At 39.7% G+C, this 16900-nt stretch overlaps 1 protein-coding gene across 1 annotated transcript in view; it reads right to left on the bottom strand.

Annotated features, from left to right (window-relative positions):
• Nucleotides 1-123: 123 nt before the first annotated feature.
• LOC111346916 (uncharacterized) overlaps nucleotides 124-16900 on the bottom strand; it is a 33426-nt gene continuing 16649 nt past the window's right edge. The window contains exons 12-28 of the mRNA XM_088745695.1: nucleotides 16667-16702; nucleotides 15690-15896; nucleotides 14765-14916; nucleotides 14176-14317; nucleotides 12647-12685; nucleotides 11692-11848; nucleotides 10272-10468; nucleotides 9897-9971; nucleotides 8522-8653; nucleotides 7562-7834; nucleotides 6080-6424; nucleotides 5010-5300; nucleotides 3197-3361; nucleotides 2550-2687; nucleotides 1936-2045; nucleotides 1518-1737; nucleotides 124-503 (exon numbers count right to left, since the gene is read on the bottom strand). Of these exons, the coding sequence (XP_088601821.1) occupies nucleotides 364-503; nucleotides 1518-1737; nucleotides 1936-2045; nucleotides 2550-2687; nucleotides 3197-3361; nucleotides 5010-5300; nucleotides 6080-6424; nucleotides 7562-7834; nucleotides 8522-8653; nucleotides 9897-9971; nucleotides 10272-10468; nucleotides 11692-11848; nucleotides 12647-12685; nucleotides 14176-14317; nucleotides 14765-14916; nucleotides 15690-15896; nucleotides 16667-16702 (2819 nt within the window). The 3' untranslated portion in view covers nucleotides 124-363. The remainder of the gene's footprint in view (nucleotides 504-1517; nucleotides 1738-1935; nucleotides 2046-2549; nucleotides 2688-3196; nucleotides 3362-5009; nucleotides 5301-6079; nucleotides 6425-7561; nucleotides 7835-8521; nucleotides 8654-9896; nucleotides 9972-10271; nucleotides 10469-11691; nucleotides 11849-12646; nucleotides 12686-14175; nucleotides 14318-14764; nucleotides 14917-15689; nucleotides 15897-16666; nucleotides 16703-16900) is intronic.

Below are 16900 nucleotides of genomic sequence, written 5' to 3'. Positions count from 1 at the left end.
AAACACGGTAGAATGGGTACAAGATTAAGATAAAAGTACAAAGGCATTGAATCTCGTTTTGAAATACTCGAACTTTTTTTATTTATCTAGCAACTTCCCCCCCCCCCCCCCCCCCGCCCCGCACAGAAAACTGAGATGGCTGGGCAAAACATGCTCTCAAGGGTGAAAGCAACCTGTTCCCAGGGCCTCTTCCCCTCACCTGGAGCGAGAGAAGAGAGGGGCTCCAGGGGGCGGGAAGATGAGAGACCCTGGGAACGAGGTTGGGGTGAAAGTAATCTAATATTTCATAACTTTGCGCTCGAAGGCGTAAGTCTCTTCGTCCAACAACGAAACGACAAGAGATGCCTGATACAAGTGAATAGTTTAATGGTACCAAGAGCAGGCCAACCCTGATGATAAATACAGAAATTGCATGAAAAGTGCGCTAAAAGAGTGATAAAAGCGTGATGCTCTGCTTAAGGGTGGCGTCGTCTGATCAGGTGAAACAGTTGCGTTGGTGTATTCTGAAAAAAAAAGTGAAAAAAAATCAAAATAAATGAAAGCCAAAAGAAAGCAAGGAAAAAGAAAAGGGAACAGGCCTTACAGTTTCCCGCGGCCGAAGAAACACTCGTGCATGTCTAACCTTTTCACTCCCAAGATCTCATTAGTAATTCTCCCTTCTGTCTGTTTACAATTATGATGTTAGTTTAGAGAATTCGGTCTTGGATCAACTAATAATCCAATAGTTAAAAATTTTCTTAATTCTCATCACTAGTCCACTTGATATTGTATGGATATTGTAATTAAGGAGAAAAGCCCGCCTTACACTGATGAGAGTAAAGGGTTAAGTACTATTAACGAGGGCAAGCCCACAGACTATTTCAAGGTCAAAAATACATGCGCTCGCCTGATTGGTCGATTGATCAGAACCTAATCATTCTAACCAGCATATGGCAGTCTGCGGCCTTTCCCTACATTTAAGCAGTTCGGAAAAGGCTCAAAAGTCTTGAAAAAAAGTTTATCTTTTAAATCGGTACTGTTAATCCCAAAGGTATCGACGAACATTTTTCATTTTACTAAAATTATTGTTTCTCTCGTCACCATGTTCCCTCCTTTTTCTGCATTTAAACACACACACAACCCACAATAGGCCATTTTACAGTTGTGTACTTAGTTGCCAAGCCTTTGATTTGGAGTGAGGCTGAAGGTGACCTTGTCGTGATAGAGACCAGTATCTAATTAGCATGATAACAAAGTAATTTACATTTGAAAAGTAGCAAGGTTTGTAACATAACAAGGTCACCTGTAGCCTCACTCCTGTTCAAAGGCTTGGCAACCAAGCAAGCAACTGTAAAGTGGACTATTCTTCCATTCGCTCTGACGAAAAGCCAACGCTCGAATCGTCATCTGTGAAACTCTTTACGATGGCCAGATAACATCATCAGCTTAGTTGATAAAATCCAAAATACCTGGTTAGAGCCTTAGTATGTTTCTAAGGACGCTTACGTGATTTTTGCTTCTGACAACAGAAAACTGACCTTGTTTCGGTATCACTACGATACTTCGTGTCACTGACATAACAGCTGGACCAACTTTGACAGTAAAAGTGTAATCTCCAGAGTCTGATTCTTTCAGGTTTCGTATAATAAGAACAGTCAGCCAGTTTTCTTTCTTGGTAAAAGTGGTGTGAAGGAGAACGCGCCCGTAAAGCGAAGCTTTCAGCGGTATTCCGCTTTTCTTCCAGACCATGTCTTGCAGCTAAAATCGCAACGAATGTAAATCACAAAATTACTTCAAGGGATCATTTGTCTTAGCCAATCACAGATCAAGATTTAATAAAACTATTGCAATACGACTCCTACTTAAAATATCTTCCTTACTAATATACGAAACCGCTGTCCAACTAAACCACTCACGCAGATCTGGAATAAGAGCTACTGTTACACGCCAACTCACCTGTGCTTTAGGCTCACCACCCCTCACAGTAACGTTTATGTTCACCACCGGTTCTCCCTCGGGAAGTCTCTGATACACGGCATGCGGCTGAGCTATCAGCCTTGGCTTGACTAGAATTGTAAAAAGTAGGACAGCATACTTTCATAAATATCGATAGTTCAAGTTCAGTTTTGTTACATGCGTAGAAAAAGTAAACAGTTTGAAAATATTGGCAATAAGTGATCGTGGGTTTAAACTTGATGAAAGTAATCTCAAGGTCTTAGGTTCAATTTTAACAGCTCTGTTTAGTCTTGCCTTTGTTCTTCCTCGCGTGAGCTCATTTTTAAAAAAGCAGCTCCTTAGCGAAAGAACAACCTCGGTCCCTGGCTCTCTCGATCTCCTTTACCCTCGTGCACGTGCAATTCAATATATCAATATGCTTACGAAAGGAACCACTTCAGCTAGGTTTAATTCTCTTGAAGTATGAAGTACTTGAACTTATATATCGAGGAAGTTTATCTCAAGTAATTTCTCTTACCTCGCCATTAAATATGAAACCTAGCCAATCTTTATCGAGGCCAAATCGGAATCGTAACAAAAAAATAATTTGTTGGCTTAGTTAAGCCTATACTTACTTATAACTCTGACTTCCACTTTCTTTTCAAACTGACAATATTTTCCCCTGGCCACAACCCTGTATGTACCGGCGGTGTCAAAACTGATCCGAGTTAGTTTAAGTTTTTTTCGGAAAGACGACGAACCATATCTTTCCCCTGATTGAATGAAAAAATGTAACAATGCAAGTAATGAAACATTTTACCCGAAGTTATTGTTTTGGAATCGTGCATGATTATTATCAAAATAGAACCAAGGACATGAGAGATTTAAGGAGCCTGGAAAAGTACGCAAAAAAATTATGGGCAGAACAACTGATCCCTGGGAAGTTTAGGATGCCACGACGGCGAAGCCTGAGTGAACATCTCTTTAAAATTCAATTTTTGTTTCTCCAAGGTATATTACAACTAACTCAACGTTTTTGCTGTGTCTACCATTGAGTTTGGATTTAAAAAAAAGGTGAAAAAAATTTCAGTCGGTGATTCCGTTTTCAGAATGCGTAAATTTAGCGATACCTCGTTGTTGTTTTGCAATGGATCAACCAGGAAATGTACACAGATTTCAAATGCACGTGCTAAGTTGTTGTTCTACCCAAGGATTAGATCTTTTGTTCGTCCCCACCCTCGTTAATTGCCGAGGCTGTCATGATTAGCATGAGGTCCCTTACCAGGGAAAGTGAATCCCTCCGTTTTCCTTTCTATTTGAGTTCCATTGTGATACCATTCGACAGTAATAAGCGTCTTTTCATTATCGATTTTTACTTCTAGAATATCGCTGATGTCTTTTACTGCTACATGAGGAGAAGGTGTTACCCAAGTGATTTCGGGCACATCTGAGAAAGCAAAGAGGAGTTCAAAATATAAGGGTGAGTGAGTATGTGCAATAAGTAATTTAAAATCTATAGAGATTATGAAAAGTAATAACGCTAGTAGATAGGTCAACAGAGCTCATCCTCGCTGCGATTCGAAAGATATCTTACGTACCAATTTACATGAAAAAATTACGACAGTCTGATTGGCTGAAAACAAGTGCATTTTTCGTGTAACACGAGTACAAAGTTGTAACACAAGTGTTGATTACCAATAGCGCGCGCGCAGTCAAAATTTTATCTGTCTTGACTTTCTGTGATGCTTTTTTCATGTAAATTCTCAAAAATTAACAACACAATTTCTTGTGAAATTTGGTGTAAATAAGCACTTATAAATTTTTCAAAGACTATAAATGCACTCGCCCTATGGGCTCGTGCAATTTTGTTGACTATAAAAAAATCATTTACTCCTGCTTATTAACACCAAATCGCACTCGAAATCATGTTTCTACCTATACTTAGGGCCTGTTTACATAAAGGGAGGGTGCCCCGGCTAACTGGGCTACCTGGCTAGAAGGGTTGAAACATAGCCCGCCTTGACATGCAACTCACCTAACCGAGACAGTGAGTGGGCTGCGTGGGCAATCGGTCGCTAAGCAAAACAAACAAAATTGCCGTGAATTTGTTTTGGTAACAGTGGTTATTTCAGCTTCCTGCACGGGCACTAATCTGTTCTCTGCCTGAGACTCATCTACTACATTGATCTCTTCAGACTGGCTGTCATGTTTTTCGGCAGATAACACTGGCAAATGGTAACGACGTAAAATACTGACCTTGGGCCGCCATGTTTATTGATGTTTTCGCGGTTAACCTCTCCTCGGCTAGCCGGATAGCCCGGAACGAATCGTTTACATGATAAAAAGCTATCCCGCCTAGCCGGGTGCCCCGGGCAAGTAGACAGGGTGCCCCGGGTAGGCGGGCTACCCTGTCTAGCATGTAAACGCTTCAAGCGTTTTCCAAAGAAACGTATGAGGAGTTAGCCCGCCCAGGGTACCTCGGTTAGTCGGTTAGCCCTGTTAGCCGGGGCACCCTCTCTCTATGTAAACAGGCCCTTAAACGAATGCAGTTATCAGATATTTTAAAGTGACTTTATGTTATTAGTGTACTCGAATGAGAGAAAATATACGATTGGCTAAAAGAAGTATGAAGCAAAGGTGGATGAGAACGGAGAAATATTGTGTAGAATAATTGAACAAATCTAGCTTTGGCCTGTTTTCTCATGTTACCGGAGACCTGAGTGGCGATACAGTACCAGCTAATAAGCGTACTTGGTTATCTTGTGTCAAACACAGAAAAAACCGCGTGCTGGGGATAGCCAATTTGTTATAACAAGGCCGGCGCGATAGACTTAATGTGATAACAAAGGTAAACAGAGGATTTACGTCCATTCCGGGTTCCCAATCATTTCGTAATGTGTTCCTGACATTTCACAGCAACCAAGCTCTACTAATACTACACTCCTAGTTGGAGGTAGGTAGTATGAAAGTAAACCCTCTTGCGAAAAGTCACAAAAAAAAAACAAAAAAACAATCAAGACTTTGGCACAATCTTTTCTATGAGGATTCCAGCGGAATGACTACAGAAAATTCATCCAAAATTTGAAAGAGCTTACCTTTGGTAACAATGATTCGAGTCTCGCCTCTGGCCCTTCCGTACCGATTGCTGACTTCTACCTCGTAGATTTTTCCCGTGTCGATGAGTTCGGGGTTGTCAATAGTCAAAGTGACGGATCTCTTACCAGTAAACGTGCGTATCCGTTTGTTTCCTACATATCTTATCAAAAACCAATAAACAACCCAGAAATGTGGGTTCTCGTTGTTGTTGTCGAGTAAGGTAACATTTACTTTCGCTGGAGTTCCTAAGCATGCGCCGAACGTTTCCGGAAGCGAAATGCGAGGTTCATCTACACGGAGAAATAAAACGACCACTGAGAAATTCACATGTACTAAAATTTATTTTAAAATTACACACACCAAAACAAAGACAAAAATTGCCCGAAGCTTACGCTTATGAGAATATGTCTTGGTTTAAGAAAGTAGAAGTTTATCATGGTGAGTGGTGAGGTCTTAAATTCTAATCGAAACGTTCGTATACTTTAGCTTTACGCAGTCCGTTTAAAACTCGTCAGTTTTCCCGGCCCTTTTAGCAGCTCTTCATCCTTTTGAGTTCCTCTGAAATACTCTTGTTAAAGTGTTGACATGTTGGTAAGAGCAAAACTCGCCAAAATGTTTCTATCTTATTATTTGGACTGGGTTTTTCTATTAAGAATAATTTTCCTCTTTAAATACCCACCAGCTCCCACAACTACACGCTAGAAGCGCCGATCTCAAGTTGTTTAGCATCTGCCGAAAAGAGAAACTGAACATCCGAGCGATTTAAGACGCACCCTTTGTCTGTGAAAGGGAGAGCACTACAGGCAAGTTTGTGTCACCTGTTAAGGAAAGCTTCGACAACGTTTAAAACGTTCTCGAAAATGTTCGGAATATCTATGACACCTTTCAGACGTCTCTGAATTTTATGGCTGTTTTCCCAACAATGCTAACACACGGGACAAAAAGCGTTTGCGTCAGCTCTCCAGGAAAGCCTCTACGATCTTCGGAACTTTTTCGAAAGTATGCAGAATATCGATGGCAATTTTCGAACGTCTTCGGACGTCAACGGATCAAATAGTCAGTCTCTCACCTTCATGACGCAGTTCTATAACGGCTTGGTTCCCTACACCTCTACTAGGAACGAGCACTTCAATCTTGTATGTCCCAGTGTCAACGGGTGACCATCTTTCAATCTCCAACACGTGACTTCCGGTAAAATCATCTCCATAGTAGGCTTTGTCGTAGGACCGAAATCTTTCACGGGCTCGGAATCGGCGCCCATCCGGGAAAATGTCGTTGTCTTGTTCGCTCTTCATCGTGTATAGCAGTGACGTTTGCCGATTCGGGTCGGTAACGAAGTAATCGAATATCTTAATCCACTTTAATCGATCTGAATCAAATTTGGACCACTTGATCCTGTAGCTTTGAAATTTTCCTGAATGAGAAAACTCATTGTAAGTGAAAAAAATAGGTCCCTTGGGCGTTTATGTTGTTGCTACATAGCTTAAGAAATGTTCGACAGAAACAATTACACGCCTTAGAAGGTAACTTCAACCATCTTTGGCTCGTGTGCTGATTTGTAATCTATAAAAACTACTAAGTGTTTATTCCACTGCACTTATATGTTTGTTGAATTACGTAAGACAGAACCGACTTTTAAGTCTATGGATAGCGCTACGTCTAATGAGATATTGTTTATTATGCTGTGCATGGCGATTCTAACTTTTAATTCTTTGTATGAAACCCTATTGTGGGACTATGATTGAAATGAATCCTACTCAGGATTATTTTCATTGGGTACTGTCTCTCATGCTATACGATGTAGTGATGACTTCAAAGTACATCAAACCCTTGTGTTTGACCATGCAAACAAAAACCTCTGAGCTGTACTCTAATGAAGTACTAGATAGATTTTAGCACTGTGTTTACGTGAAACGTGAACGACCTTGTTTTTCCCGCCATTTATCAAGTTTTCGGTTGCGCTTTGCCGTTTGTACGTGAAAAAAACCTGTTTCGCGCTTGCCGTGTACATAAGATTTCTTTACTTTTTCTCTCACAGAGTAAAAGTTAATTGCCGGAAAAAAGGGCACAAAACCATTTCTTCGAGTCCTTCCTTTAAGTCATACAGGAGTGCCTTCAAATCCACTGTGATGTGAGCTCACGCGACGCTAAAACAGCAAAATTCGCGCTATTTCACGTGGAACGTGAAATGGTAAGCTGACGTTTGCCATTCCACGTGAACGCATTGCTAATTCTCTCTACTGTTTATCGTGCTGGACGAGGTGGTTCCAAGTTTTCAGTCTCATTCAATTCAAGCGTAAGCTAGCGAGCAGCACTTTCATATTGAACTGTTTATCATGCTACACAGATTGTTCCTACCTTGTCATTCCATTGAGGAAATTTGAAAAACTAGAACCATGGAGCAGTACCGTCACGTGGTACCAAAGAGATAATATTTACTCGTGAGTCTCTGAATACACTACCATTGCGTTAGTATTCATTTGAAAACTACTAAGATTAACCTATATAGCTAGCTTGATATGGAGGTAATAAGAAAAACATAAAGACTTACTCATAGCCCTGATGAAAAATGGTTTAACGAATTCTCGATGATTGGTTGGGGAATAATCCTTAAAATCATCAGGCACTTTCCATACATTTCCAGGCATCGCATACGACGAGAAGCACTTGTCGACGCTCTTAACGAAGTGATCATAGCCTTTCCGTTGCGCAAGTTTCGAACAATAATAAATTACTCGGTTGTCGTTCTTGATGTATCCTAAAAACCGTTGGCTCCATAAACGGTCTCCACTGTAGCTTCTCGGTTCCATTGCTGTGTAGTATGCTGGGTTTTTTATTTTTAAGGCCGGTTGAGAGAGAAGCGAAAGAAGAAAAAGTTATCGATTAAGAACGAAATGGGAATTTTTTAGGGATTAGACATGGAAGTTTGATGCATCAGTTTGATATCGATCGCCGGATAAGAAAAGAATCTGATGAGTCTATTTTTTATAATTAAAATAACCGAGACACTACAAACGTTTACTTCATTACAGAAGTCATTAGTTGATAAAAACAATAGCAAAATTCTCAAACGGGACTGGTCACTGAGTTCTGATAGGAAAGTGTTGGCGTCACGCCTGTAATTGAACGTAGAAATTAATCCAGGGACAGATCACGCCTGTATAATTAGACAGAGCGCGTCCTGTGCACCCCATGAAAATGTATAGCCGTTAGCTGGTTTCTTTCTCAAATTTTTTCATACTTTTGATTAATTGGTAATAGGACTTCTTGTCGTCCAATTCTACCTGTATCCATACCTGTACTTAATGAATCGGACTCCCGCTTCATCGTCGTTTGATTTTGCCAATTACTCGTAGGATTTTAGACTGAACTGGACTCCACTCAGTCTTTTTACCATTACTAATTGTACTGATAAACATTTAGCTATTTTATCAAAGAGATTCGCAGCACTTCGTAGGGAACACTCAAGAGAACGGGAGTTAAAATACTGTAACATAGAGATGCAGCTTACGGAGTCCTAAAATAATCACACCAATGGACGCCACAGAACCGCTGGCATAAACGACTGCAGGCTTGCTCCAGACCGGTTTACCACCATCATAGGCCGGGTCTACTCTCTGTTGTACTATAAGCTGTGGAACCTCTATGAAAATGAACAATGTAGGACACTGCTTACAACATATTTTGGTTAAAACTCGTAAGTATCATTAACTGGTTAGTTCATGTTGTAGAGCGCCAAACTGCTATGTGGGAAGTAAAGGATTCACACACCCCAGACCGAACCAACCCTCGGGGTCTTTAAATGATGAAGGAAAATGTGCTGCCTTAGCTATGACATCTGCTAACGGTTAGATATTCTAGTTCTCATGGATAAGGACGAAAAACCATACGCCCTGTCTCCTGGCTCCTCTGTACTGCTTTGCATGGGTCGATAAAGAAACCATGATCATAACTCCAGTGTTAGAAATACACTTGGTCTGCATACCGTCTTTTGCGTGGCTCAGATTCGCTCACGCCTCCGTTACAAGTTTCTGCTAAATGATTTCATTATCATCATTTTTCTTGTGAGACAATCGGTAGATCAAGAAAGATTCAAAATTTTGAGTTCAGTGGTGAAGTAAATATTCCATCTTTCTTCATATACTCTAGTAACGCTTTTGAAATTAATGATCTTAACAGGATGCAAAACGTGTCCGACATTTAAACCTACAAATGGCCCATATCGCAATAGAGTTTTCTAAAGCTTAACGGCAAAATATTGGTGCTTAGAATTCGAAGGTTTTAAAGTTCGGAGGAAAGCGGAACCTTCAAGTTTTCCATGTCGAACGAACACAGTTAACATCTACGCTCTTTCAAAGCTTCCGATTCAGAAGACACCCTACCCGAGTTAGACAATAAATTGTATACCTTTTTACAGGTTGAAGACCTCTTGAACCATAGAGTAGGCGTTGGCCACCGCATACCACTTACGACTTACAAGGGACAGCCCTCCCGTCACTCACTCAAGTACGGAGTACTCTTTTTTTCTGAGCTGCAAGTACTTTTCGGGAGAGCAATAGGCATTCTACCCGATAGACTAAGGCTGCGTTCACACTTGGTATCCGAGCATAAGTGCCAGGCACCGGCACAGAGTGTTGCTGTGTTCAGACAGTGGATGCCCGATTTATCATGAATACTGCCCGGTTCAGTGTCCGATAATAAGAATAAGACATTTTACTTGGGCACGGGCACGGAGCCCGATTTCTGACGTGGATTATTAAAAAAAACAAGGAGTTGTGTTTACATTAGTGCCCATCTAGAATCGTACTCGGGCGCTATGCTCGAGCACCAATTGTGAGCGCAACCTAAGATTTCAGACAGGAGACCTTTTCATCCGGATTTCTTACCTAACGCAGAGGCCCAAAATCCTTGAGTTTGAATCAACCAGGGACCACCTGAAAACTTTGTTGGTGGTTTCGCTCCTGTTGATGCGATTAAAACGGATAATTTTATTATCTGAGCAACTATATACCTACCCCTCCCCCCCTCCCCTAACCCAACATTAACGCTAACTTTTTATCAGTGGACTGTTGTTTGGTTAGGGGAGGGGTAGGTAGGCAGATTTTTTAGGTACTGACGTTAATCCATAAAAGCATCAAAATGTTAGTAACCATGTGTTCTACGAATGACTTTTATGGGTCTGATTACGCATACGGTACAGGGATTCAACACGCCCTTAAAAGCTCTTTCAAAATGTCAAAAATCGCAAACTTGACTCGTACCAATTTTAGCGGTGATGACATGATGCCGATACAACTCTGTTCCATCACTCAACTTCCCTTTGCACACAAAATGTTTGCCACTTTTTGATTTAAGAGTTCGCCGTTCATCAAGGAAGAGAAGATAATTTTCAGATGCCTTGAACTCCTTGTTAAAAGCATTTTGCACCCAAGCCGTTTTACTGAAATCTAGGAGCTGCCTGGAAAAAAAAGAATTGAAAGAAAAATTTGACATTCAACTCTAAGGAAAGAGGAATAACACACCGCTATTCATGCCACCTACGATTTGGCTTTCTGGTCGTGGGAAGTGTGGATACAAGGTGGAGAGAAGTCTTTTCAGAGATAAAACTGTTGCGCCAGACTATTATAACCATGAACTACAGATAGCGCGAGTGTGCGAGTAAGATCAAGAGTTTTTCATTCGTTTTTCTTAACCTGTTTTTCACAATAGCCCATTTCCGAATTACCCTTGGCCTCTTTTTCAAAACGAGGCCTGGTGCTCAACCATTCTTGTGAGAATGAGTTTGATTTGCATACAACATTGGGAGCAAGATCATGCTCGGCAGCAGCTCCGAAACTCTAGACTGGCTTACCTATGGAGCTTCGTCAAGCAACACCACTTAACAGTTTTAAATCTCGACTTGAAACCTATCTTTTTAAGAAGTATTTTTATAGTCTGTAACGTAGTTCATTTTACTGTCACAGTATTTTCTCTTTCTCTTAAACATATCAGTGTAAAGCGCTATTGATCAGCATATGTAAATACGCGCTATATGAATTGGTAAATTATTAAATTAAATTATTAAATGATTATTCGGAAAAGGGCTATTTGGAACTTTGTTTGAAGGGGGTGGGGGTGGGGGAAGGTTGTGGTTTGTGCAATTGAGCGATTATGATTTTGATAAACTATAAAACTAAATTTGAAATAAATTTCAACTCAAGAGGGAAAGAGACACACACACAGAATCTGTTCATCGACAGGAAAAGTCCTACAGAAACACGTCAAATTCTTTTCAGCTGAAGTTTCTCAAATTTAAGGAGTAGTAGTAATCGAGAGAATCGTACGGCGTGGTACATGTAGTGGTAACCTAATAGCTACAAAGAGATAATGAAATGAGCTGAAAAGCTTTTAGCAAAGTGCTTAACATCACTTAGGGCACTTTTGCACCCTCCTTACCACTAATAATTGGCTGAAAAATTTCAGTTTTGATCGTGAATTTCGGGGATTTGTTGGGATAAGGTGTATACTGAGAAGCTTCCTCCACGTAAGTTTCAAATGTTACCGCTTTATATTAAGGAAGTGAATCATGACCGAAAGAGAGAAATGTTACTGATCATATCATGCCCTACTTTTCCTTTGGAGGGAGATAGAGAGGGAGGGGACAGGAGAGGGAAAAGGGGTTGGGATACAATGGCTTCTTACAACAGATATCGATTGTTCCTCCAGGGAATGCCGTCGTCGGGTGGCTTTCCACATTTAAAGATAGCCGTTTTGTAGTAATAATTAATAGGCTCTCGATGTTTGTTTTTATTTATTCCTGTTTCCATCCTGACATATTCCACCCGTTCGCTTTGTACGTCTGTGGCGTAGAGAGAAAAAGAGTTGAACGGTTACTGCCTTTCATTCCGGCTAAAAAATTTTGAGTAAGATTCCCGCACAGTCCCGTAGGAATGTAAAACGATGCCGTAGTTTCAAAGGCAATCTACAGTTTTCTTTATCCAAGAACTAATGATGTTTGAAGTATGAGGGAGTGTTTATCGAAATTAAACTTGAATCTAACGAAAGCTAGTTTCAACGAAAGGGAAATTGAAGTAATTCTGATGAAAGCAACGACAAAGTGACCTTAACGAGAAAGCAATCGAAGTTTAACCATAGTTTATGGTTTAACCTAAAAAAATCTTTACAAAGTAACATTCTGAGATCTCTGTCATATGTGCGAATAATTTTTGTCTCAAATATTCAAGAAGTATTTCCAATAGGTTGTAACAGAAAGCTGTTTATGAGTCTTTTTGTTCGGCCTTTTACAGATGTTCGTACAATTAGTAATGGAAAAATGTCTTGAATTCACGTTTATAGGTATCACACGAACAATTGAATATTATCGACGCCACCTTGACACGGGCCTTTGAAGTTTGAAGTCTCTCCCACGATTAAAGCATACAAAGTAACAAGGAACCCAAACTGAACTTCAAAACTCTAGACTCAGTTGAAATACCTTAAAAGTCCGAAGTTTCGTCTCGTTATGTTGAAAGGTATTTAGTACAACCCTCAATGCTGTATAATAGAGGCCTTTTGAAGCATCTTATAGTCAGGGTTTAGACGAATTAAAACCAAGGACAAGGAAGTCACTTTATTAAATGAAGAATATTTAACTCACCGAGAATTTTCTTTTCTAATTTATCTTGCAGAGATTCACCTAAAAAGCAAAAATAAAAACTCAGCTTGCCGTATTTCGTCGAGCTATCGAAGCCTCGTAATATACCAGCAAGCAGAAATTCCACAGGTATATTTTTAACTGAAAGGAACAACTTATTGTACCCCCCCGGTATTTAGGGTGAATATGAGACCATGAAAACAGTACAGGGCTTTAAAGCTGCAAGTCTAAAGAACATACTATATCTAAGCGATCAAGAGAATATGTTATTTATCATTTGAAATGTCTGTGAGTGGAAAGGGAAGGGAGAATAAGAGAAGGAAAAAACAGAGGCATTAAATCATCCAAGGGTGGAAGGAAACGTACCCCTCATCCTCTAAGGAGACTCTTGAAGTTTTCACCTTTATTACCTCCACTTTGAAATCACTGGTGGTCCTTGTAATCTGATTGGCTCTAATTGGTGCGGTTTATTCACGAATAGCACCATTTTTTGTTCTAAATCGCATCATTTTACGCTTGACTGAGTTTTTGACACATGACGTGTTTTACATCTTATTCTCTGTTTTGCAAACAAAATAAGATGTAAAAGCGTTTCCTGTTCCGCTTTTTATTTAAAAACCGGCTCAGTATTGCATCAGTAAAATATTTGAATTGACCGAGTCCTGTATTTGGGCGATTTCAAAATGGATGTAACAAAGTGGTAATTGAGCCTCGTGTCGTGCAATTTTGGTCTGAAATCGTACTTGTGATTTCAAATCGAACTCGCGCCGTGCGCTCGTTCGAGTTTGAAATCACGCGTATGATTTCAGCCCTAATAATATCCATGAAAAAATTTCTCAGTTCTGATTGGTTAAGATGAATGCAGTTTTCAGTTAATTCAGTGCAGAAGAGAGGTAATTCAGTGCAGACGAGGGTTAATTCAGTGCAAAGAAAGAAACAAACCGAACATTCTGATTGGTCAGAATGATTGGTCAATGTCAATGTCAATGGCAAGGTCAATGTCAAGGTCAATGTCACTTGCAGGGTTTGAATAAATTATTTTTGCAGGTGATGCGCGCGCTTTTCTTCTGCGTAGTTATGAGAAGCTACCTCGTATTTTTTCATGTATATTATTAATACATAATCACATGATTTTTTTCGTGCAATTTGGAATAAATAAGCACTTGTAAATTTTTTTCAAAGACCACAAATTGCACTCGCCCTACGGGTTCATTCAATTTTGTTAGCCTTTGAAAAAATTTACTCGTGCTTTTTTATTCCAAATTGCACTCGAAATCATGTGATTACCTATACAAATTGCACTCCACTCAGTCCAATTACCATTATTAATCAGAAACGCACTTAGATCACAGTGAATACAAAGAAAAAGACCTTCCTTGCAGTTTTGAAACACATGAACGTTCTTAAGTAGAAAACACTTTATAAAGTTTCATTTTAAGAAACAAGGTTCCTTTGATTGAAAAATAACAAAACGCAAAAATTTTCATTTTTTGGAGGATACGTGCAGGGCCAAGTTTCACCAGTTAACTCACCAGCATCACAGCCGTAGATTTCAACTCTCATGCAAATATAGTTGTACCACGTAACTGGGACAAATCGAATGTATCGTGCTCGAATTCTCGGATTCAGATATTGCCGTATTGTATCTCTGGAGTTCCTGTTAGCAACGAAGTACTGAAAGGAAAATAAAATTGTCACCAAGAACCTTAACATAAATTAAGCAATGAATCCAGGCAGTCTTAAACATTGTGCTTTTGGTACAGACTTTTTTCATGCAACTTTTTCAAGAGACGGTTATATTTTGATAAGCAAGTGATTAGTCATTTGTTAAGACGCAGAGTGATGTGCACTCGCTTAGCTAGCTCGGGAAAACGAGCGTGGTTCTTGCACGGTGTCTGATTGGTTGACAGGATAGCAACATGTACAGCAGTATGCGCATGTGCATGCAGCATGCACCTGCAACGTGCACATGCAGCATGCACATGTGGTGCAGGCCCTTGTGAGAGGTGCGACTTTTCTGGGCCAATCACAAACCAAAATAAAGCAAAACCAATGTAATCCATGATCACTTCTGTATCAAAATTCTAAGAAAGAGAGTCGATATCTGTGGGCCTTTCTTACCCTCTCTCGTTCTTCCCAGGTGATCACATCCCATGAAAATCCATCTACGCTGTAGTGCACTAAATATCCTGTCACAAAACGACCTAGCCCTCTGCTCGAATGGCCTTGGGTGGCGAAACCGTCGATAAACTTCTCTGACAACAAATCGACCTCTAATAATAGAAGTCAAAGCAAAAGTATGAGAAAAATTTAAGAAATAGGTAAAAAAAGTTATGATTAAATGTTCTGTTTTCTGATCAACTCTGTCAGTGATCTTTTCATCATTATTTTGTTAAGTTGTGAATAGTAATGACAAAAAGGAGGAAGCCTATTTTTAGAAGCAATTTCGTTTCTCTTGGCCTCTCTTGCTACCTGTACTTCAGATCTTTTACACCCTTTTTTTCTGTTTGTTTGTCTCTGCTGGACAAAGTAGAGTAATAAATAAATAAACGGATAAATCAGTAAATTTGATGAAAAAAAAAGACTGCCTTTAGTCCCATTGAGAACTGCCTTTGAATAGGTTGGAATGAAACAAATATTTTTAACTTGTAAGCAAATGCCACAAAAAGCAAGGATACACCAAAAAAGACCGATGACAGATGATAAAGATCCAAGCAGATTGCAATTAGGATGCCTTTAGATTGAGTATCGTCAGAGAGCGAAACCAAAGTAACCACGACGGCCAAGCAGAAGAAAGGGAAACACCCCCATGAACCAATGAGAAATCAAAGTGAAAACGATCAAACAGCCTAAAGCGCGGGAAAACGTAGGCGACCAAACTTGTGAGTGGGTTGCACTACTTTCCTGGATCAATCACGAAGCGACGTGAAGCAAAATCAGTGCAATTTTGCATCAGTTTCGACACTCGATTGAAAATTTCTCCAACTAAGATTAATAACGTAAGGTTATTGATATTTCAAGATGCGAAATTCGTGACTCAGCCTACCTAAAAACTCTTTGGGTAGGAAGCTCTTGTGTTTCTTGTTAGATCTAGTATACTCGTAATTTTCCAGCTTCTCCACGCACCATCCACCGACGGTATTAAGGCGTCCATTGCTAGCTTTCGCATTTAGCTCCCCTTTTTTAACTGATGATACCTTTATTTGGTTATCACGGATTTTACGAGACCCCATTCCCAAAGGTGAAGAACAACCTAACAAGAAAGGGACCAACAACCAGCACATTTGGTCAAAAAACGATATCACCAAACAAATTAATATTTGCCGTTTTTATTTTTTGTTTAATTTTTTTTCGTTAAAGGAGCAAATTGATTAGGATTCTATGAGTTTATTAATGGAAACTTGCAAATTTTTGACATTTAAAAATGCAAACGAAACGTTTCAAAAATCTCTTTAATCATGTTCGACATTATGGCAGACAGAAAGGAGAATGAGTGAATTTGAGGAAAATGTACCCGCATAATTTTAAACGTTGTTATATCCGAACACACCATTCATATTTCTGTAGCGTGTGGTAAAAGGAAAAGAAACTAAAATGAAGAACCTTGAAAGCGAAAAGTTTTCCATAATTTGCAGGTTTTCTTTGACTATACAAGAATTAAGTCAGTTCAAACAACTTTAGAAAGACTAGTAACCTTATTTTTACTTCTATTCAATCTTTGTTCGAGACGGCCCCATATGCTAACACATATATTTAGTGAAAATAGGCTGATAGTTTCTAAAGAAACTGTTTGGGGCTGCGTCGGTGGGGGTAACGAGACAATCTGAATATATCAACAAAGTTGAAACGGTAAACTGGCCACCGTTGCGATTATAAAAGCTGACGTTTCGACCGTAAGCCCTTCGTTAGCCCTTCGCTCCGACGAAGGGCTAACGCTCGAAACGTCAGCTTTTATAATCGTAACGGTGGCCAATTTACAATTTCAACTTTGTTGATATATTCAAATTATTTAGTGAATATAACCTGGCTTTCGCTTCCTTAGATACGGCTTAGTCAATCCTGAAAAGTAAGAATATTAAGTTAGCGTGCTCTGTCTCCAACATGAAGAAAACCAGAGAATTTTTTTATTCGCGTTGTCCTACCACCTCAATTATAACCTTTTTTTCGTTTGAGCGACCGAGCTCCGAAGATGAAGAACCCATGAATATAGATATTTTTTGAAGGGATTTCTTGGAAAATTCAAAGTGTCATGCAAAT

The sequence above is a fragment of the Stylophora pistillata genome, chromosome 14 (assembly GCF_964205215.1).
Source record: "Stylophora pistillata chromosome 14, jaStyPist1.2, whole genome shotgun sequence".
Taxonomy (NCBI): Eukaryota; Metazoa; Cnidaria; class Anthozoa; order Scleractinia; family Pocilloporidae; genus Stylophora; species Stylophora pistillata.
This window is presented reverse-complemented; position numbering and strand designations above follow the sequence as displayed.